General features: G+C 44.9%; 1 protein-coding gene across 7 annotated transcripts in view; it reads left to right on the forward strand.

Moving 5' to 3' along the window:
- The window catches only part of KCNIP4 (potassium voltage-gated channel interacting protein 4), a 929,844-nt gene that overhangs the window by 745,901 nt on the left and 161,888 nt on the right, over positions 1-22,055 (forward strand). For all 7 annotated transcript variants that reach the window (XR_012250673.1, XM_073646875.1, XM_073646862.1 and 4 more), the window contains exon 2: positions 16,992-17,116. Coding sequence is in view for 6 of the 7 variants with exons in the window: in XM_073646875.1 (XP_073502976.1) it covers positions 16,992-17,116 (125 nt within the window). In the remaining variant the exon portion in view is untranslated. The remainder of the gene's footprint in view (positions 1-16,991; positions 17,117-22,055) is intronic.

Raw genomic sequence — 22,055 nt, forward strand, 5'->3', positions numbered from 1 at the left:
TGCTCATGAAGGGGGTTCCTTGGTCTGTCAGAATCTCTTTTGGTGGACCTGTCCGAGCAAAAATATGGACCAGCTCTCGGGTTATACTTTTACTGGACATGTTTCTTAGGGGAACCGCTTCCGGATACCGAGTCGCATAGTCCATGATGACCAGGATATATTGGTGGCCCCAAGCTGATTTAACTAAGGGGCCCACGAGGTCCATGGCAATCCTCTCAAAGGGAACCTCTATCACAGGTAGTTGTACTAAGGGGCTACGGAAGTGGGAGGAGGGAGCGGTTATTTGGCAGGTGGGGCAGGACCTACAATAGTTTTGAACTTCCCGATAACACCCTGGCCAATAAAACCTTCTCAATATCCTCCCTGAGTTTTCTCGACGCCTAGGTGTCCCCCCAGGACATGTGAATGGGCCATATCTTGCACCCGCCGTCTGTATGGCCCCGGCACTAACAGCTGTTCCACTATCTCACCGCCCCTCAGTTTGGCCACCCGATATAGCAACTCCCCCTGTACTGCAAAGTGGGGGAATCTGGTGTCGGCCCCCCGCTCTTGGGCAACCCCAATACATACAGTAACCTGGTCAAACACCCCTTTTAAGGTCAGGTCTCGAACTTGAGCAGTCCCAAAGTTCTCTTTGGACATATCTAACGCAGGGAGGTCGGCCTCCTCGGTCACCGTCTCACCCTCATCCCCAACAAGGACGCACAGTGGGACCTCCTCCCTCTGAGACTTCGTCGGGGGTTCTTCTTCAAGGACCTGGCTTTTCCCCATACTACTTAGTCCAGTTCCCTTCCCCCACAAGTCCCAGAATAAGGAAAAATCACGGCCCAATATGACGGGATGTATCAGGTTCTTTACTACCCCGACTTCATGAGACCGGGCACCACAGTCTGTCCCCACTGTTACTGTGGCCACGGGATAGTCCTTGGCGTCACCATGGATGCACCGAACGCCCAGGGTTTTGGAAGGGATCAACTGATGGGGAAGGGATGCTCTGATCAAGGTCACCAGACTCCCGGAGTCCAACAGCCCAAGCACTTTTACTCCATTAATGGACACTGCACACGCCTGCGGCCCCTCGCCGGGTTGACAGTCCACGGTACAGGCTGGATAGGCATAATAGGAGACCCGTCTGCCTAGGCTGCAGTCCATGGGCTCAGGGGATATTTGACACCTGGCGGCTACATGTCCAGGGTTGTGACACCGCCAGCAAACTATATCTTTACCAACCGTTCTAAAGGCACCTTCAGTAGGAGTGGGACGTTCCCCAGTGGTGGCTCTAGACCCCTTCCGTGGTGAACCCGCCCCCTTTTGGGTATCCTAGTAGGGAGAAGTGACTGCATCCGGTTTCCCAAGAGATCTCTCGACTACCTGGTACCTCTCTACCAGGCCGATAAAGTCATCTGCGTTCTGGGGATCACCCTGGGCAACCCAGGTCTGTACTGGCTTGGGAAGGGAATGCATGAACCTGTCAATCACCACCCGCTCAACCATCTGGGCCGGAGTGGAGGACTCTGGTTGTAGCCACTTCTGAACAAGATGCAGGAGTTCAAACATCTGCGAGCAAGGGGGTTTGTTGCTAGCATACGCCCAGTGATGAACTCGCTGGGCTCTCACCGCCATATTTACTTCCAGACGTGCTAAGATCTCTGTCTTTAGTTTGGCATATTCCTTAGCATCTTGCAGCGCCAAGTCAAAATACGCCTTCTGGGGTTCACCCAATAAATATGGCGCCAGAACCTCTGCCCACTGTGCTGGAGGAAGTCTCTCAGCCACCCTCTCAAAAACAGTAAGAAATGCTTCTACATCATCCTCAGGGGTCATCTTCTGCATGGCCCGCCTTACCGCCTTCCTGACGTGAGAATCATCAGTCGGTCCTGGGGGTGGGGCGGCTGCCCTGCTCTGGATGGCGTCCGCCAAAAGCTGTATCTGCTGTTGCGCCTCCTGCTGGTGCTGCTGCGCCTCCTGCTGGTGCTGCTGCTGTGACTTTTGCTGCAACTGGATCTGCTGAAGCAACAGTTTGGTCGTCTCCTGGTGCTGCTGCATGCTCCGCTGGGCCTGCTGCATACTCTCCTGGTGCTGCTGCTGCATGCTCCGCTGGGCCTGCTGCATACTCTCCTGGTGCTGCTGCTGCATGCTCTGCTGGGCCTGCAGGTGTTGCTGCTGCATGCTCTGCTGGGCCTGGACCAGGTGCTTAACGAGCTCCTCCATGCTGCTGGACTTCTCTGGCTGGCTGACGGCCTTCACCCAGGACATCCACCGGTCTTTGTAGCAGGTACACGTGTTCCTGGAATCCTGCACGCACTCTCACACCAACTGTGGCAAGTCGACTCGCTCGGCTCTCCTGGAGGCAGACTCAGGACACACGTTCTCAGGTTTCCTCTCTGCTGGTTTATTATCAGCCATAAACTCATGCAGGTTTCACAGGAAAATAAAACATTGACCCCTCTGGGTTAAACGAAAAAAACAAACAAAACAAAGTATAACTCAGTCCATAGATGAGCGGGTTCCGCCCGCTCTCAGTAGCATAAACTGCACTGCTAAAGTCCATGTGAAAAGCTCTGCAGCTTCCACAATACTGTCTGGAGACTTCCCCCTCCAGAACACACTCCAGAGAAAAAAAAGGGACTGTGCTTTTACCCATTGCTCAACCACACCCTGAGGGGAGGTAGGGGGAATGGCGTCCCGCCCTCTTTGCTATTCCCATAAAACCGCACACCCTTTAACAGAGTAAATCTACCAGCATATAACACGCTGGCAGAAAAATAAAGTAGGTCTTAGTTCACACAGGAGAGCATCCTGAGTGACACATACCTCCCCTCACATATAAAACCAGTGACACTGTCAGACAGTATATAATTCATAACGTCCATCTAGTAGACCATGTCTACACATAGCATAAAAGTAGCATTTTTTTCTGGGGGGGTTTTCTGATGCATTTTTTTGTGCAGAAAATATGCAGCATTTAACGGTTCCAGAAAAGTGGATGTGACTTCATGTAAACTTCTGCCCACTGTGTGTTTAACCCTTTCACGACTTTTGATATACATATACTGTACGCCAAAAGTTGCCCCTTAGATGCAGGCTTGCATGCCGAGCCTCTTTCTTTCCCTGCACATGATGGCTGACTTAACAGCCGTGGGTGGAACTCAGCTGATGTGCAGCTTCACGTACCCTAATGGGACTATTAAATACAGTAAAAAGTGAAAAAAAAAGTTTTGGAAAATATGAAAAAAAAATTCAAATCACCCCCCATGTGCCCTATTAAAAATAAAACAATACAAAAAATGGAAAATACACATGCAAAAAACACAACATACAAACATAAAAACAACAATTAGTATTTTGTTGAGTGCACTTGCGTGAATTATGCAGAAAAAATGCAGCAGAAACAAAGATTTCTACGCATGGGAACATGGCCAAAACCTGAGTAGAGAACAGCAGCAAAGAGGGTCTCACTCTGTAGGAGCAATCATGTTGCTTTGGCACTGCGTAATACTCTTTTTTCCCTGTGGGGGCACTGCAGAGAAATTGAACACTTACCGTTGGCTTTCCAGTAGATTACAACTAATTGCTTTAGCCATCCCTCCTAGCTTTGCATCATCTGCAAATTTGATTAGTTGACCTTCAGTTACCTTATCTAGATCATTTATAAAAATGTTGAACAACACTGGGGCCAGGTCCTGAAAGAACGGTGATAATATACAATCTTCTAAGGGGTTTTTATTTGTTGCTAATAGCAGACAAACCCAATCTATTATCTCAAAATGTATTTACTGGATAATTAAAAATGTTTTGCTAAACCAGATAACAGATACAATGTTAGAATAGTGCCCTCAAAGGTCTATTTCTGTGTAAAACTGGAGGAAGTAGCTGCAGTCTATTTTTACATGTATGATATTTTTCTGTGTTTATTCTCTAGTTTTCACATGTGCATTTGTGGAAATATAAAGGATATGATTGGTAATGTTTAATGGTGTCCCAAACTGCAAGTTAAAGCTCTGTACATATGAGACACATACGGCATCATGCCGATGCACAAGTCTGGGGGATTTCTGAGCATCACTTACACACACCTACAAAGACCAGTAGATTTATGGTCCCTAATAAAGGCAAGTCTTGCGTCATTATTTTCGTAAAGGATATCCAGCCATAAGTCCCTCAACCATCCTGGAAGATGTGTAAATATATTTAGGACACTAGGCAGTATTGTGTTAGTTGACATCTAATACACTTTACCTTTGTGAATCCACAGGAAAATATTTATTATATTTCATGTATGTGCCAGATAATTGGATCCAACCTTACTGACCATTCTTGTGACATTTATCTCTATTTTTGAGGTCTGAAGACATAAGAAGACATAAGAAGACATAAGAAAATCTTAGGATAAAAGTGTTATGTAGGGTATCAAATAGTGTTGAGCCACCCCCGTAGTGTTCGGGTTCGGTTCGGTTCGTCGAACACCGGGATGTTCGAGGAACTGTTCGTCGAACTGTTCGTCGAACACCTTAGAACACCGTCGAACACCGTTAAAACCAATGGCAGGCAAACAAAAACACATAGAAACACATAGAAAACACCTGCAAAGGTGTCCAAAAGCTGACAAACTGCTCAGAAGACACTCTCTTTAAAAAAGCCGGCCGGCAAATTCAGCAGCAGCATACACCGGAACCCGACCATTTAGACAAGAAGGAATAGAGCATCACACATAGATTAGATAGATAGAAACATGTCAGTCACACATATAAGAAGCACAGTGACAGTGTTGGTTACTGCACTTGTCATTTAGTGTAAAGGATTTATTAAAAAAAATATTAGTGTTTTCATGCACCGTCTCTTTAAAAAAGCCGGCCGGCAATTCAGCAGCGGTACCCAACAATTTAGAACAGAAAGATAGAGCATCACACATAGATTAGATAGATAGAAACATGTCAGTCACATATATATGAAGTACAGTGATAGTGTTGGTTACTGTACTTGTCATTTAGTATTAAAATAAAGGATTTATTATTAAAAAAATTGGCATGGGGTTCCCCTTAATTTTAGGCTCTAGCGGAGGTTAAGCAGACGGCTGGGGCAGATGTTTGAAGCCTGGGAAGGGGGTAATACCCACGGAGCTTCCCAGGCTACTAATATCAGCCCCCAGCTGAATACATAGCCTTTACTAGCTATTAAAATGGGGGACCCCCCAAAAAAAATGACGTGGGGTCCCCCCTAATTTAATAGCTAGCAAAGGCTAGGCAGACAGCTGGGGGCTGATATTAATAGCCCAGGAAGGGAGCCATGAATATTGGCCCCCTCCCAGGCTAGAAACACCAGCCGTCAGCCGCCCCAGAAATGGCGCATTCATAGGATGCGCCAATTCTGGCACTTAGCCTCGCTCTTCCACGCTGCCCTGGTGCGGTGGCAGGGGGTAATAGGGTTGGGGTTGATGTCAGCTTATAATGCCAGCTGACATCAAGCCCAGGTTAGTAATGGAGAGGCGTCTATAAGACACCCCCATTACTAACCCCATAGTCAAAGTTAAAAAAAGCACAAACACCCAGAATAAAGTCCTTTAATTGAAATAAAGACACAATCCTTTATTGTTCTAAATTAAACCATACTTACCATCACGCCCATTCCAGCTGAAGCCAACGATCTCCTGCAATAAAAGAAAAATAATAAAGCAACCTCATCCTTACCTTTCCATGGTTCCCACGACAGCTTCAGCTCTGCTACATCGAGATGACAGGCTGGACCGCAGCAGAACGCTGCCATCCAGCCTGTCATCCCGCAGACACTGAGAAGCGCAGGCTTGCTTGCGCTGCTCAGCGTCTCTCTGTGACGACATCCAGATGAGCCGAGTTCATGTCCAATGAACTCGGCTCACCTCATGCACGTCACTGACAGCGTGGGAAAATTCTCACGCTGAAGCGCTGATTGCAGGAGAATTTTCCCACGCTGTCAGTGACGTGCAGGAGGTGAGCTGAGTTCATTGGACATGAGCTCACCTCATGCACATCACTGACAGCGTGGGAGAATTCTCCTGCACTCAGCACTTCAGCGTGAGAATTTTCCCACGCTGTCAGTGACGTGCATGAGGTGAGCCGAGTTCATTGGACATGACCTCGGCTCATCTGGATGCCGTCACAGCGAGACAGTGAGGAGCGCAAGCATGCCTGCGCTTCTCAGTGTCTGCGGGATGACAGACTGGATGGCAGCGTTCTGCTGCGGTCCAGCCAGTCATCTCGATGTAGCAGAGCTGAAGCTGTCGTGGGAACCATGGAAAGGTAAGGATGAGGTTGGTTTATTATTTTTCTTTTATTGCAGGAGATCGTTGGCTTCAGCTGGAATGGGTGTGATGGTAAGTATGGTTTAATTTAGAACAATAAAGAATGGTGTCTTTATTTCAATTAAAGGACTTTATTCTGGGTGTTGTGTTTTTTTTAAATACTTTACTAGAAATTCATGGCGGTCATGTCTAATACTGGCGTGACCCCATGAATTTTGGGCTTGGGGCCAGCTGATAATACCAAGCTGGCCCTAACCCCTTTATTACCCAGTGAGCCACCGCACCAGGGCCCTGGATGAGTTGGGTACAGCGCCAGAAGATGGCGCTTCTATGAACGCGCCATTTTCCGGGGTGGCTGCGGACTGCAATTTGTAGCGGGGGGGGCCCAGAAAGCTTGGGCCTCCCTGCGCTGCAGATTCCAGCCCCCAGCTGCCTAGTTGTACCTGGCTGGACACAAAAATAGGGCGAAGCCCCACGTACTTTTTTTTTAATTATTTCATGAAATTCATGAAATAATTAAGAAAAAAAGGCCTTCCCTATATTGTTGTGTCCGGCCAGGTACAAATAGGCAGCTGGTGGTTGGGGGCAGCCCGTTACTGCCTGCTGTACCTGGCTGGACACAAATATAGTGCGAAGCCCCACTTCAATTTTTTTTAATTATTTCATGAAATTCATGAAATAATTAAGAAAAAAAGGGCTTCCCTATATTGTTGTGTCCGGCCAGGTACAAATAGGCAGCTGGTGGATGGGGGCAGCCCGTTCCTGCCTGCTGTACCTGGCTGGACACAAATATAGTGCGAAGCCCCACTTCAATTTTTTTTAATTATTTCATGAAATTCATGAAATAATTAAGAAAAAAAGGGCTTCCCTATATTGTTGCGTCCGGCCAGGTACAAATAGGCAGCTGGTGGATGGGGGCAGCCCGTTCCTGCCTGCTGTACCTGGCTGGACACAAATATAGTGCGAAGCCCCACTTCAATTTTTTTAAATTATTTCAGGAAATTCATGAAATAATTTAAAAAAAATTGACGTGGGGCTTCGCACTATATTTGTGTCCAGCCAGGTACAGCAGGCAGGAACGGGCTGCCCCCAACCACCAGCTGCCTATTTGTACCTGGTCGGACACAACAATATAGGGAAGCCCTTTTTTTCTTAATTATTTCATGAAATAATTTAAAGAAAATTGACGTGGGGCTTCGCCCTGTTTTTGTGTCCAGCCAGGTACAACTAGGCAGCTGGGGGCTGGAATCCGCAGCGCAGGGAGGCCCAAGCTTTCTGGGCCACCCCCGCTGCAAATTGCAGTCCGCAGCCGCCCCGGAAAATGGCGCGTTCATAGAAGCGCCATCTTCTGGCGCTGTACCCAACTCATCCAGGGCCCTGATGCGGTGGCTCACTGGGTAATAAAGGGGTTAGGGCCAGCTTGGCATTATCAGCTGGCCCTAAGCCCGAAATTCATGGGGTCACGCCAATATTAGACATGACCACCATGAATTTCTAGTAAAGTATTTAAAAAAAACACAACACCCAGAAAAAAGTCCTTTAATTGAAATAAACACACAATTCTTTATTGTTCTAAATTAAACCATACTTACCATCACGCCCATTCCAGCTGAAGCCAACGATCTCCTGAAATAAAAGAAAAATAATAAAGCAACATCATCCTTACCTTTCCATGGTTCCCATGACAGCTTCAGCCCTGCTACATCGATATGACAGGCTGGACCGCTGCAGAACGCTGCCATCCAGCCTGTCATCCCGCAGACACTGAGAAGCGCAGGCTTGCTTGCGCTCCACAGTGTCTCTCTGTGAGGGCATCCAGATGAGCCGAGTTAATGTCCAATGAACTCGGCTCACCTCATGCACGTCACTGACAGCGTGGGAAAATTCTCCTGCACTCAGCGCTTCAGCGTGGGAGAATTCTCACACTGAAGCGCTGAGTGCAGGAGAATTCTCCCACGCTGTCAGTGACGTGCAGGAGGTGAGCTGAGTTCATTGGACATGAGCTCACCTTATGCACGTCACTGACAGCGTGGGAAAATTCTCCTGCACTCAGCGCTTCAGCGGGAGAATTCTCACGCTGAAGCGCTGAGTGCAGGAGAATTCTCCCACGCTGTCAGTGACGTGCAGGAGGTGAGCTGAGTTCATTGGACATGAGCTCACCTTATGCACGTCACTGACGGCGTGGGAGAATTCTCCTGCACTCACCGCTTCAGCTTGAGAATTTTCCCACGCTGTCAGTGACGTGCATGTCGTCACTGCATGACGTGCATCTGGATGTCGTCACAGAGAGACGCTGAGCAGCGCAAGCAAGCCTGCGCTTCTCAGTGTCTGCGGGATGAGAGGCTGGATGGCAGCGTTCTGCTGCGGTCCAGCCTGTCATCTCGATGTAGCAGAGCTGAAGCTGTCGTGGGAACCATGGAAAGGTAAGGATGAGGTTGCTTTATTATTTTTCTTTTATTGCAGGAGATCGTTGGCTTCAGCTGGAATGGGCGTGACGGTAAGTATGGTTTAATTTAGAACAATAAAGGATTGTGTCTTTATTTCAATTAAAGGACTTTATTCTGGGTGTTTGTGCTTTTTTTAACTTTGACTATGGGGTTAGTAATGGGGGTGTCTTATAGACGCCTCTCCATTACTAACCTGGGCTTGATGTCAGCTGGCATTATAAGCTGACATCAACCCCAACCCTATTACCCCCTGCCACCGCATCAGGGCAGCGTGGAAGAGCGAGGCTAAGTGCCAGAATTGGCGCATCCTATGAATGCGCCATTTCTGGGGCGGCTGACGGCTGGTGTTTCTAGCCTGGGAGGGGGCCAATATTCATGGCTCCCTTCCTGGGCTATTAATATCAGCCCCCAGCTGTCTGCCTAGCCTTTGCTAGCTATTAAATTAGGGGGGACCCCACGTCATTTTTTTGGGGGGGTCCCCCATTTTAATAGCTAGTAAAGGCTATGTATTCAGCTGGGGGCTGATATTAGTAGCCTGGGAAGCTCCGTGGGTATTACCCCCTTCCCAGGCTTCAAACACCTGCCCCAGCCGTCTGCTTAACCTCCGCTAGAGCCTAAAATTAAGGGGAACCCCACGCCAATTTTTTTAATAATAAATCCTTTATTTTAATACTAAATGACAAGTACAGTAACCAACACTATCACTGTACTTCATATATATGTGACTGACATGTTTCTATCTATCTAATCTATGTGTGAAGCTCTATTCTGTCTGTTCTAAATTGTCGGGTACCGCTGCTGAATTGCCGGCCGGCTTTTTTAAAGAGACGGTGCATGAAAACACTATTATTTTTTTTGATAAATCCTTTACGCTAAATGACAAGTACAGTAAGCAACACTGTCACTGTACTTCGTATATATGTGGCTGACATGTTTCTATCTATCTAATCAATGTATGATGCTCTATTCTGTCTGTTATAAATTGTCGGGTACCGCTGCTGAATTGCCGGCCGGCTTTTTTAAAGAGACAGTGCATGAAAACACTATTATTTTTTTAAATAAATCCTTTACACTAAATGACAAGTACAGTAATCAACACTGTCACTGCATTTCTTATATATGTGACTGACATGTTTCTATCTATCTAATCTATGTGTGATTCTCTATTCCTTCTATTCTAAATTGTCGGGTACCGCTGCTGAATTGCCGGCCGGCTTTTTTAAAGAGACGGTGCATGAAAACACTATTATTTTTTTTGATAAATCCTTTACGCTAAATGACAAGTACAGTAAGCAGCACTTTCACTGTACTTCGTATATATGTGGCTGACATGTTTATATCTATCTAATCTATGTGTGAAGCTCTATTCTTTCGGTTCTAAATTGTCGGGTACAGGTGTATGCCGCTGCTGAATTGCCGGCTTTTCATGTTTCACTGTTGGCACTGTTCCCATCGATTTGGGCAATCACTGTAATGCCACAACCACCATGGCTGTGGCATTACAGTGAGTGGCAGACAATCCCTGCATGATTGGTGCTCTAAATAGCGCCAGACATGCAGGACACGCTTTTGGTGCACGAACAGTTATCGAACATAACCTCGAACAGCCGAATTTTTTGCAAATCGTTCGGGTTCGTCGAACAACTCGAACACCGCCCAAAACAGCTCGAATTTGAGATTGGCGAACAGTTCTAGTCGAACACCGCTCATCTCTAGTATCAAATAAAAGACAGTTTCCTGTTCAATATATTACTTACTGGATATCTAATGAGTTTGATTTTGTACATAGTTGATCCACAGGGGTGTAACTATGGGCGATGCAGAGGTAGAAGTTACATAAAGGACCTGACACCTCATTGGCCCAGTAGCCTATCTGCCACATAAGAAGTTACTTGTATACATACCCATCTGCACACTCTGATTTGCTGTGTTGAACCTCCCTCCTATTGCTGTCTCTTAGGCCTCTTTCACACATCCGTGACCATGTGTCTGTGTGTACCTGTGTGGCATACGTGTGGCAACCGTGTGCCGCATCAGGATAGTATGTACCGGCGCTTGGGAATCAGTGGTACAGTTAGCGCTGTTCACAAGCGCCAGGTGCTTAATGCTGTCTCATCATTGTCCCCTGCTTAGGCTGCGATCAGTGTGCGCAAGGGACAATGTTGAGAGTAGTATTCTGCTCCTGCTGTGTCCTGGTGTAAAAATAAGAATAAAATAAAAAAATTCCTATACTCCTGTCAGAAGATGTCCCCCGCTGTAATCCATCTGACCGCTCATGCCGAAGAGCTGGGGAGAATGACTCGCTGCAGCGAGCAGTGTCCAGTCACTAACTAAGCTCAGCACAGAGCAAGGGCCAACTCGCTGGAGTGAGTCATTCTCCCCGACTCTTCGGAGTGAGCGGTCAGATGGATTACAGCAGGAGACACCTTGGGGCAGGTGAGTATAAGGATTTTTTTATTTTATTCTTACTTTTACACCAAGATACAGCGGGAGCAGAATACTACTCTCAATATTGTCCCTTGCTCGCTCTGATCGCAGTGCTGGCAGAGGACAATGATGAGGGCAGCATGCAGCATCTGGCACTTGGGAACATTGCTTACCATACTGCTGATTCCCAGTACGTGTCACATTGATGGCACACGGATGTCATCCGTGTGTCATCACTGTGCATGTGTGCGGGACATTTTGTGGCCTGTGCTGCGAGAAAAAACAGACATGTCAGCGTGTTTTGCCCACTGACACATGGTCCTTGGAAACAAACTGACGTGCACAAACCGGTTCATTTGAATGGGTCTACGTGTGTCAGTATCTCCAGAACATGTGAAAATTGAAACTACATGTACTAGAAACACTGACGTGTGACAGAGCCCTTAAAGAGTATCCATTTTAAATCAATAATACACGTGAAAATAAGAAACTTTGGGATATGTCTTATTAGAGAAATCCGCTTCTTTATCCTCCTAGACTGATTCTTCATTTTCAAAACTCTCAATTCACAGGTAAAATATGTCTTCAGTAAACCCAGATTTTCCTGTTACTGAGATAGGAGATGACAGTTGGTGCTTATAAAGTTCTATGGAGAACTGTAACTGTCATTTCAGGAGAACTAGCTCTTCTCTCCTCCTCCATAGAATTTTAAAAGCACCAACTGTCATCTGTTATCCCAGTGAACACAAGAACAATATTCAAAATTTGGACAAGACTTAATGGAACATTTTTTAATCCTTAACATAAAAGTAAGGTTAATATAACTTTCATTACAAAATCTTCAGTTTTACTCAAATAATTTGATTAAAAAATGAAAACAACTCACATCAAAAACTACTATGTCTAGTATTTTGTATGACCTACATGATTTTTATTTCCTTTACCCCCAAAGGCTGGTTGCCATTGAGCTAGTAAAGTAAAATGTTTACATTTTTCACACAAAATATATTTCAGCCCAAAATTTTGCATTTTCATAAGGGTAACAGGAGAAATTTCACCATACCATTTATTGTGCAATTTCTCCTGAGTAAGATGATATGCCATATGTGGGGGAAAACCACTGTTTGGGCGCATGGCAAGGCTCAGAAGAGAAGGAGCCACCATTTGACTTTTTGAATGTAAAATTTGCTGAAATAATTAGCAGACACCCTGTCGCGTTTGCAGAGCCCTTGATGTGCCTAAACAGTAAAACCCCCCCATAAGTGACACCATTTTGGAAACTAGACCGCACAGGGAACTTATCTAGATGTATGGTGAGCACTTTGAACCGCCGAGTGCTTCACAGAAGTTTATAACGTGTAGCCGTGAAAATAAAAAAAATCTCATTTTTCTCACAAAAATTTTTTAGCCCCAAATTTTTTATTTTCAAAGGGGTAACGGGAGAAAATGGACCCCAAAATCAATTTCTCCTGAGCACGCAGCTACCCCATATGTGGAGGAAAACTATTGTTTGGGTGCATGGCAGGGCTCAGAAAGGAAGGAGTGACATTTTGGAGCGCATACTTTGATGGAATGGTCTACGGGTATCATATCGCGTTTGGAGAGTCCCTGATGTTCGTAAACAGTGAAAAACCTCCTCAAGTGATCCCGTTTTGGAAACTAGACCCCTCAAGGAATTTATTTAGATGTGTGGTGAGCACAGGTGCTTCACAGAATTTTACAACATGGATCTGTAAAAATGAAAAATATATATTTTCTTCACAAAAATGTTGTTTTAGTCTCAATTGACCCCAAAATTTGTTGTGCAATTTTTCCTATGTATGCCGATTTGTTTTAGCCCCAAATTTTACATTTTCACACTGGGAAATGGGTAAAAATAGCACCAAAATATGTCCCACAATTTCTGCTGAATGTAGAAATATCCCATATGTGGCTGTACAGTACTGCTTAGCCGCACGGAGAGACTCGGGAGGGATAGAGCGCTATTTGCCTCCTGGAGCGCAGATTTTTCTAGAATAGTTTTTTCTAAAATAGTATGCAGACTCCATATACAGAGCCTCTGACTGCTAGAAGAGCAGAATTCCCCCCTCAAATGACCTCATTTTGGAAATTATTCCCCTTTGGGAATTTATCTACAGATGTAGTGACAATTTTGACCCCATTGGTCTTTTTCAGAAGCAAGCAGCAGCGGATGTCGCTGAGTGAAAATTACAAACTGCAGATGTAGTGCTCCTGGAGACACACACCCGTAAATTAGGCGAGCTCTCATTGCTACAGAAATGCCAAACATGTGAATGCTAACTGTGGTTTAGGCACATACTGGAGCTCACAAGGGAGGGGGGCATTTGGATTTGGGAGTGCAGAATTTGCTCAATTTCTTTTGGGGGAGCGTTGAGCCATTGCACTTTTCCAGAGCCTTTGTGCTACCAGTACTGTGTGCAGAATTATTAGGCAAGTTGTATTTTAGAGGATTATTTTTATTATTCATCAACAACTATGTTCTCAATCAACCCAAAAGAATCATAAATATCCAAGCTTAATATTTTTGGAAGTTGAAGTGTTTTTTTTTTAGATTTGGCTATCTTAGGAGGATATCTGTTTGTGCAGGTAACTATTACTGTGCCGAATTATTAGGCAACTTAATAAAAACCAAATATAATCCCATCTCACTTGTTTATTTTCATCAGGTAAACCAATATCAGTGCACAAAATTTAGAAATAAAAATTTCTGACATGCAAAAACCAAAACCAAAAAAATTACTGATCAATATAGCCACCTTTCTTTATGATGAGACTCAATAGCCTTCCATCCATAGATTCTGTCAGTTGCTTGATCTGTTTTCGATCAACATTGCGTACAGCAGCCACCACAGCCTCCCAGACACTGTTCCCAGAGGTGTACTGTTTTCCCTCCCTGTAGATCTCACATTTTATGATGGACCACAGGTTCTCTATGGGGTTCAGATCAGGTGTGGAGTAGTTGGATGCATGTGATGGAGTATTGTCCTGCATGAAAATCATGTTTTTCTTGAACGATACCGACTTCCTCCTGTACCACTGCTTGAAGAAGTTGTCTTTCAGAAACTGTCAGTGGGTCTGGGAGTTGAGCTTCACTCCATCCTCAACCCGAAAAGGTCCCACAAGTTCATCTTTCATGAAACCAGCCCATACCAGTACCCCACCCCCACCTTGCTGGCGTCTGAGTCAGAGTGGAGCTCTCTGCCCTTTACTGATCCAGCCACTGGCCCATCAAGAGTCACTCTCATTTCATCAGTCCATAAAACCTTTGAAAAATCAGTCTTAAGATATTTCTTGGCCCATTCTTGACGTTTTATCTTATGTTTCTTGTTCAAAGGTGGTAATTTTTCAGCCTTCTTTACCTTGGCCATGTCCCTGAGTATCACACACCTTGTGCTTTTTTGATATTCCGGTAACGTTGCAACTCTGAAATATGGCAAAACTGGTGGCGAATGGCATCTTGGCAGCTTCACGCTTGATTTTCCTCAATTCGTGGCCAGTTATTTTGCGCCTTTTTTGGCCAACACGCTTCTTGCGACCCTGTTGGCTATTTGCCATGAAATGCTTGATTGTTTGGTGATCATGCTTCAAAAGTTTGGAAATTTCAAGACTGCTACATCCCTCTGCAAGACATCTCACAATTTTGGACTTTTCAGAGCCCGTCATATCTCTCTTCTGACCCATTTTGCCAAAGGAAAGGAAGTTGCCTAATAATTAAGCACACCTTATATAGGGTGTTGATGTCATTAGTCAACACCCCTCCTCATTACAGAGATGCACATCACCAGATTTACTTAATTGGTAGTTGGCTCTCAAGCCTATGCAGCTTTGAGTAGGACAACATGTATAAACAGTATCAAGTGATCAAAATACTCATTTGCCTAATAATTCTGCACACAGTGTAATGTGGAAGCCCCTATATTTCTAATAACATGACCGACCTGAGTGGGGACTTGCTTTTTTTTGTGGATTGAGTTGAAGCTTTTGTTGGGAACATTTTACATAACATTTTGGATCACATTTATCCTGCGCTTTACGCTGAGCACTTATATTGGGGTTTCCATCTAAATCTCCAAGTGACATGATTCAGATGAACCCCCGAGAGGCAGCAAAGTTACTCTGGACTCTGTCTGGCCTCTGTTCAGTGTTGTCCTTTTCAGAAGTGCACAAAACTGTGGTTGACGGCACTTTTATGCACACCTAATAAAAAGACGGACACCGACAGATCACAGGCCAGACAGCGTCCACAATGCCACCATCTGCCTCATTATAGGGAATCTTCCACCGGGGATTCTGTCTTAATCATGTATTTCAGAGATTTACATAGAAACCCCGGTGTACAGCGCAGAATAAATGTGAGCTGAGCCTTCCTGTGATCTTTCAGAGGCAGAATGAACAAATCAACAGCAGATAAAGAAATGGTTTTATTTATTTTTTACGCTGTTCTTCGTGTGGTATAATTGATTAGGTGACTTTATTCTTTGGGTCGGTGCGTTATAGCCATACCAGATTTATATCGGGCTTTTTTAGACTGGCAGCTGTCACACACTAAAAGATGCTTTTTATTGCAAAAACTAGTTTTTGCATTGCCACATTTTGAGAGCTATAATTTTTCCATATTTTGGCCGACAGAGTCATGTGAGGGCTTGTGTTTTGCAGGACAACTTGACGTTTTTTATTGGTACCATTTTCGGGTATGTGACATTTTTTGATTCCTTTCTATACTGATTTTTGGGAGGCAGAGTGAACAAAAACCAGCAATTCAGGAATTGTTTTTTTAGGTTTTTTTTATGTCGTTCCGTGTCTGGTAAAATTGATAAGGCAGCTTTATTGTTCAGGTCAGTACAATTACAGCGATACCATATTTATGGCTTTTTTATGTTTTTGCGCTTTTACACAATAAAAACTATTTTATAGAAAAAATAATTATTTTTGCATTGCTTCATTCTCCGAGCTGTAACTTTTTTATTTTTCTATTGATGGAGCTGTATGGTAGCTTGATGTTTGTGAAACAAGATGACATTTTTAGAGGTACCATTTTTATTTACATTCATCTTTTAGATTGCGTTTTATTCCACTTTTTGTTCGGTGGTATCATGACAAATCATTTTTTTTTTGCCTTGTTTTTTTTTTATTATTTTTTTTTTACAATGTTCACTGAAAGGGTTAAATAGTGGGACAGTTTTATACGTCAGGTCGTTCCGGACATGGCGATACCAAATATGTGTTTATTTTCTTTTTTCATAAAAATATTTTTTTATGGGTACAATATATTTTTATTTTTTATTATTATTTTGGGATTTTTAAAAAAAAATATTTTTACAATTTTGTTTTTACTTTTTTTTACTTTTACACTTTGTCCTACTATGGGACTTTCACTTACAGCAGGCTGATCGCTTGTATAGTATAGGGATGCAGCAGTGTGTACTAATTTTTGCAACATGATCTTGAATGGATTTGTTAGGAAAAATACTTTTTTTTTCTTGTTTGCATACAATGACCTACATTTGTGGAAGTATTTTGTCTTATGGTATCCCATGGAAAAGGTTGCTTTTGAAAGGAAACTAAAGGTTTTCTGACAAATCAGTTGGAGTGTACTCATTTATGCTGAGCACTGTATAACAATGTAATGTAATAATGGGAAGAACTTTGAACATTAAATAAATGAAGGGTAAGATCAGTGTTAGATAGTTGTAAGCAAGGACAACCACTGCGACCAAACAACATGGGATATGATGCCGTTGAGTTATTCGGTGTTCTGTGTCTTAGTTCTCTGACTTGAATGAATTCTGTTTTAACTTGTGTTTTGGATTCTACTACAGACAATGTTGAAGATGAATTGGAAATGGCCACAGTTCGGCATCGCCCCGAGGCTCTTGAGCTGCTGGAGGCACAGACAAAGTTCACAAAGAAGGAGCTGCAGATTCTCTACAGAGGATTCAAGAACGTGAGCCATCTAATTTATTGCATTTTAATTATTGAGCTGCTATAAAAGAGGGATATAAAGACCAATACGTGTACGCAATGAAGATATTTTATGACTGTTTAAATATAATTGTGCATCCGACCAGCATATGGGCCCAAGTCAGAACCATTTCCAGAGATCTTGCAAATAGTGTCTATTATTGAGCAAAAAGATTTGTGCCCTGATCATGCATTTCGATACTCCATGGCAGCCAGACCAGACCAGAGCAGGCTTCTGAAACTAGCATCTTCATTTTGGCATCCTAGGTGTATCTAGCTTTAAAAAGGCCCTGCAAAATCATGATGACACTTGAGGCCTAGATGTCGCAGTGACTAGTAAATACCAGAGGTAACCAGGATTCTGGGCTGAGGAAGCCTGCCCCCAAGTGAAAAATTAAAGAGGTTGTTCAGTCTAAATTGATAAGTCTGCAGTAATTCCGTGTGACTGGAGATTTACTGTATGTATCCCCCTGCGTACGCATTGTGCACTGCGGGGATTCTCTGGTTTCTGAGCCGGGAACGGGACTCAATACAAATGTATGGAGCGAGGCTACGCCGACTAGATGGGCTCTGGGTGGGAGTATGTATAACGCATACATACCCACCGATCCCGGCTAAGAAACCGGTGAATCCTCGAAGAGCACAATGTGTGCGCTGGGGGGATTCATAAGTCTGCCGTCACACAGAGTGACTGCAGACTTATCAATTTAGACCGAACAACACCTTTAAGTCCAGCTGGATTGCTCAAGATAGCTTGTACTAAGCAGTGTGAGATTTCAGCAGCAGGGAGGAGCTGTCAAGTAGACAAGGTAGGTGGAGGTTGAGTTTAGCTACTGAACACACTGGGACCCATGATCTCTCTCAATTACTAGCTGAGTTCTTGAGCTTAACAGCTGTAGCTGATCTGACCTAAATTTTCAAAGTAAGCACATCTGCCTCCTCAGATCTAAGAGACCTATTACATAATATAGCCAGTCTGTATTATAAAATCTGGTGACAGGTCTTCTTTATTATTTTAATGTTAGTGTGACATAAAATGGAAATTCATACTTGCCTATGACGCGCCCCCTGGGCCGTGGGGTACTCGGTAGCCGGGCCGGTCGTTGCTAGGGGAGATGTCACAGTGGCGGTGACCCGGTCCGTGACCCAGGGCGGTCAATAAAAATAGAATTAGTCCTTACCGGTAATTCTTTTTTTAGAAGCCTTCCACGACAGCATTGGAGGATGTTGTCCACGCCCTATTGGGGGACAGGAACACAGAGAGATTAAAAGCCCCTCCCCACCGTCAGTCCTAAGTGTTTACCAAGATCACCTGGAAAAAAGGTTACCTGACAGTTATATGGAATCCATAGGGAGGGAAATTCATGCTGTCGTGGAAGGCTTCTAGAAACCGAATTACCAGTAAGGACTAATTCTATTTTCTCAATATGCCTTCCACGACAGCATTGGAGGAATACCAACGATATTTTATTAGGGAGGGACAATAGCTTGAAGGACTTTCCTACCAAAGGCTAAATCCTTAGTGGATGATAAGTCTAATCTATAATGTTTAGAGAACGTATGAAGGGAAGACCATGTAGCTGCCCTGCAAATCTGCTCAGTAGAAGCGCCCGCTCTTTCGGCCCATGACGTTGATGTGGATCTGGTAGAATGAGCTTTTAAGGCAATTAGTGGATTCATCTGTTGATTGCTATAAGCTTCCCCAATTGCCTTTTTGATCCAGTTTGCTATAGTGGACTTAGCCGCTTTCCTTCCTTTGTTCTGCCCTGAGTGTTGTATAAATAGGTTTCCATCCAATCTCCAAGACTCAGTTTGTTGAAGATAATAAAGGACAGTTCTGCGGACATCTAGGAGGTGGAACTCTGCTTCCTTTGGATTGGAAGGATTCTACCAGAAGGAGGGAAGGATGATTTCCTGGGAACGATGGAAATCCGTAACTACCTTTGGGAGAAAGGAAGGGTCCAGGCGAAACGTAATCCTATCTTCGGTCACGTTCATGTAAGCTTCCCTGATAGAAAGGGCCTGAAGCTCTCCTACTCTCCGTGCAGAAGTGATGGCTACTAAGAAGGCAGTCTTATGAGAGAGAGTCTGTATTGAGCTAGAGGATAGAGGCTCAAAGGGAGAGAGGGTTAAACCCTTGAGTACCACATTTAGATCCCAGGATGGGACCTGAGACTGAATTTTTGGGTGAAGCCGGAGTGCTGAAGTTATGAATCTCTTGATCCACCTATGAGAGGCTAAATCTTGGTCGAATATGGAACTTAGGGCTGAAATCTGCACCTTAAGAGTGCTAGGTTTGAGACCCAATTCCAATCCACTCTGTAGAAAAACAAGGATCCGAGCAATGTTGGGGTGTGAGGTGTCAGGAATATCCGGAGCGTACCAAGATAGGAATTTTTTCCATATTTTGCCATATATCGCGTTGGTTACTGGTTTCCTACTCTGTTGAAGAGTTTTTATAACTTCTTCTGAGAGACCTTTGCATCTTAAGATCTCGGCTTCAGTAACCAGGCTGCCAGGTTTAGCCACTGAGGATTGGGATGGAACAGCGGCCGTTGAGAGAGAAGATTGTTGACTAGTGGTAGTATTACCGGACCCTCTAGGCAAAGTTCTGTGATAGCCCCGAACCAAGGCCTTTTGGGCCAGAGAGGGGCCACCAGAATTGTTGCCACTCTCTCCATCCTGACTTTCTGGATGGTTCTTGCTATCAGCGGTATCGGAGGGAACGCATAGACCAGCCTGAAATGCCAGGGATGGGCTAATGCATCCAAATTCATGGCCTTGTCTTGTCTGTCCAAGGAAAAGAAGAGGGCAAGTTTTGTGTTTGACTGACTGGCAAAGAGATCTACCTCGGGGAGACCCCATTTGGCTACCAGCGACTGGAAGATCTGAAGATTCAGGCTCCATTCTCCTGGCTGGATATCTTCCCTGCTTAGAAAGTCTGCTTGGACGTTGTTTGAACCTTTCAGGTGGATTGCTGAAAGTGATAGGAGATGACGTTCTGCCCCAAAAAATATTCGGCCTGCAATCTGTTTTAGGCTGTGTACCTTCGTACCTCCTTGATGACGAAGGAAGGCAACTGTGGTCACGTTGTCCGAGAGAATCTTGATGTGAGAACCCTGGACTAAGTCGACTTCCGCTCTGAGCGTTCTTTTGACTGCCATTAGCTCCCTGAAATTGGAAGATTTTGCACTGATCTTGTTGGGACTCCATCTGCCTTGAAAGGGAATCTGGGCCACCATAGCTCCCCAGCCTCGTAGACTGGCGTCGGTAGTTACTGTAATCAGGGGGTCCTGGGTCCAAAAAACCCCCCTCTGAAGATTTCGGGAGCTTAGTCACCAAAAAAGAGAAGTTTTTATCCGACCGGGGGTCCTGCACCGTTTGTTTAGTGAGTCCCTCTGTCTGTTCCAGGATCTCAGGATATGATCCTGGAGAGGCCTTGAGTGGGCCTGGGCCCACAACACTGACTGGATACAGGCTGTCATAGACCCCAATACAGACATTGTCGCTCTCAACGTTGGATTCTCTTGGCGTCTGAAATTTGAGATTTTGGATCTGAGAGCTGTCTGATGCTCCAATGGTAGAAAGGACATCTGTTTGTTGGAGTCCAGAGATACACCTAGGAATTTTCTCCTTGATGAAGGGAGGAGTTCCGATTTTTTGTAGGTTTGGAATCCAACCTAGAGACCGTAGGGTACTTAAGGTTATAGAGACGTGAAGATTGAGAGCTGCTATTGAGGGAGCGACAATCAACATGTCATCCAAGTATGGAATTATGCACACGCCCTGTTTCTGGATGAGTGCGATGACTTCTGCCATGATCGTCATAAACACCCGGGGTGCTGAAGAGATGCCGAAGAGCAGTACGTTGTATTGGTAGTGGACTGTTACATTGTCCCTGAGGACTGCAAACCGCAGGAACTTCCGGTGGGACTGATGAATCGGCACATGGTAGTACGCATCCTTTAAATCTATAGTTGCCATGATGAAGTCTTTCCCTATTAGGGGAATAGTTGACTTTATAGACTCCATCTTGAAACGTTGATATTTGATGTGATGGTTTAGGGACTTCAGATTGATTATGATGCGTGGGGTCCCTGATGGCTTCCGTATTAGGAATATTCTTGAGTAGTGACCCGTCCCCTCCTGACCAGGGGGAACTAGAGACACCACTCCCGAATCTAGAAGGTTTTTTAGGGCGACTGATAGGAGATCCTGAGCCCCCCGAGAGGGAAGGAACGTGACCCTCAGGATCTGAGGGGGGCGACTCTCGAATTCCAATAAAAGACCCTCCTCGATGGTATTGAGGATCCACTAGCAGGAAGATATTGCCTGCCACTGGGGAAAGAAATTCGAAAGCCGTCCCCCTACACGGACCGAGTCATTGTTTGTTCTGTTGCTGGTGTTGTTGCTGGGGTACAAGGATGTTGTGACCTTTGCCGCCTTTGGGATAGCTCCAGCGCCAAGATTTTCCCTTTCCTCTGTACTGTGAGGGGTGACTTTGGGAAGGCCGAAAGGAACGTTTCTTAGCCTGTTTCTGTTCAGGAAGAGTTTTCTTCCTGTCCGAGGCCTTTTCCAGGATTTCATCCAGGGCTGGGCCAAATACATATTTTCCCTGGAATGGAATGGAACAGAGCTTGACCTTAGAGGTGACGTCCCCACTCCATGTCTTGAGCCATAGTGCACGGCGAGCGGTATTGGACAGGACAGCTGCCCTAGCCGCGATACAGACTGACTCAGCCGAGGCGTCCGCTAAGAAACCTGTGGCTTTTTGAAGGAGAGGGATGGAGTCAAGTAGATCTGCCCTGGACGTGCCCTGAGACAGGTGTTCCTCCAGTTGGGTCAGCCATTTGAAGAGGGATCTGGCCACACACGTCGAGGAAGTGTTGACTTTAAGAGAGGCAGAGGAGGGTTCCCATGAT

The sequence above is a fragment of the Phyllobates terribilis genome, unplaced genomic scaffold, assembly GCF_046119375.1.
Source record: "Phyllobates terribilis strain yellow unplaced genomic scaffold, ASM4611937v1 Scaffold_1__5_contigs__length_1240528914, whole genome shotgun sequence".
Taxonomy (NCBI): domain Eukaryota; kingdom Metazoa; phylum Chordata; class Amphibia; order Anura; family Dendrobatidae; genus Phyllobates; species Phyllobates terribilis.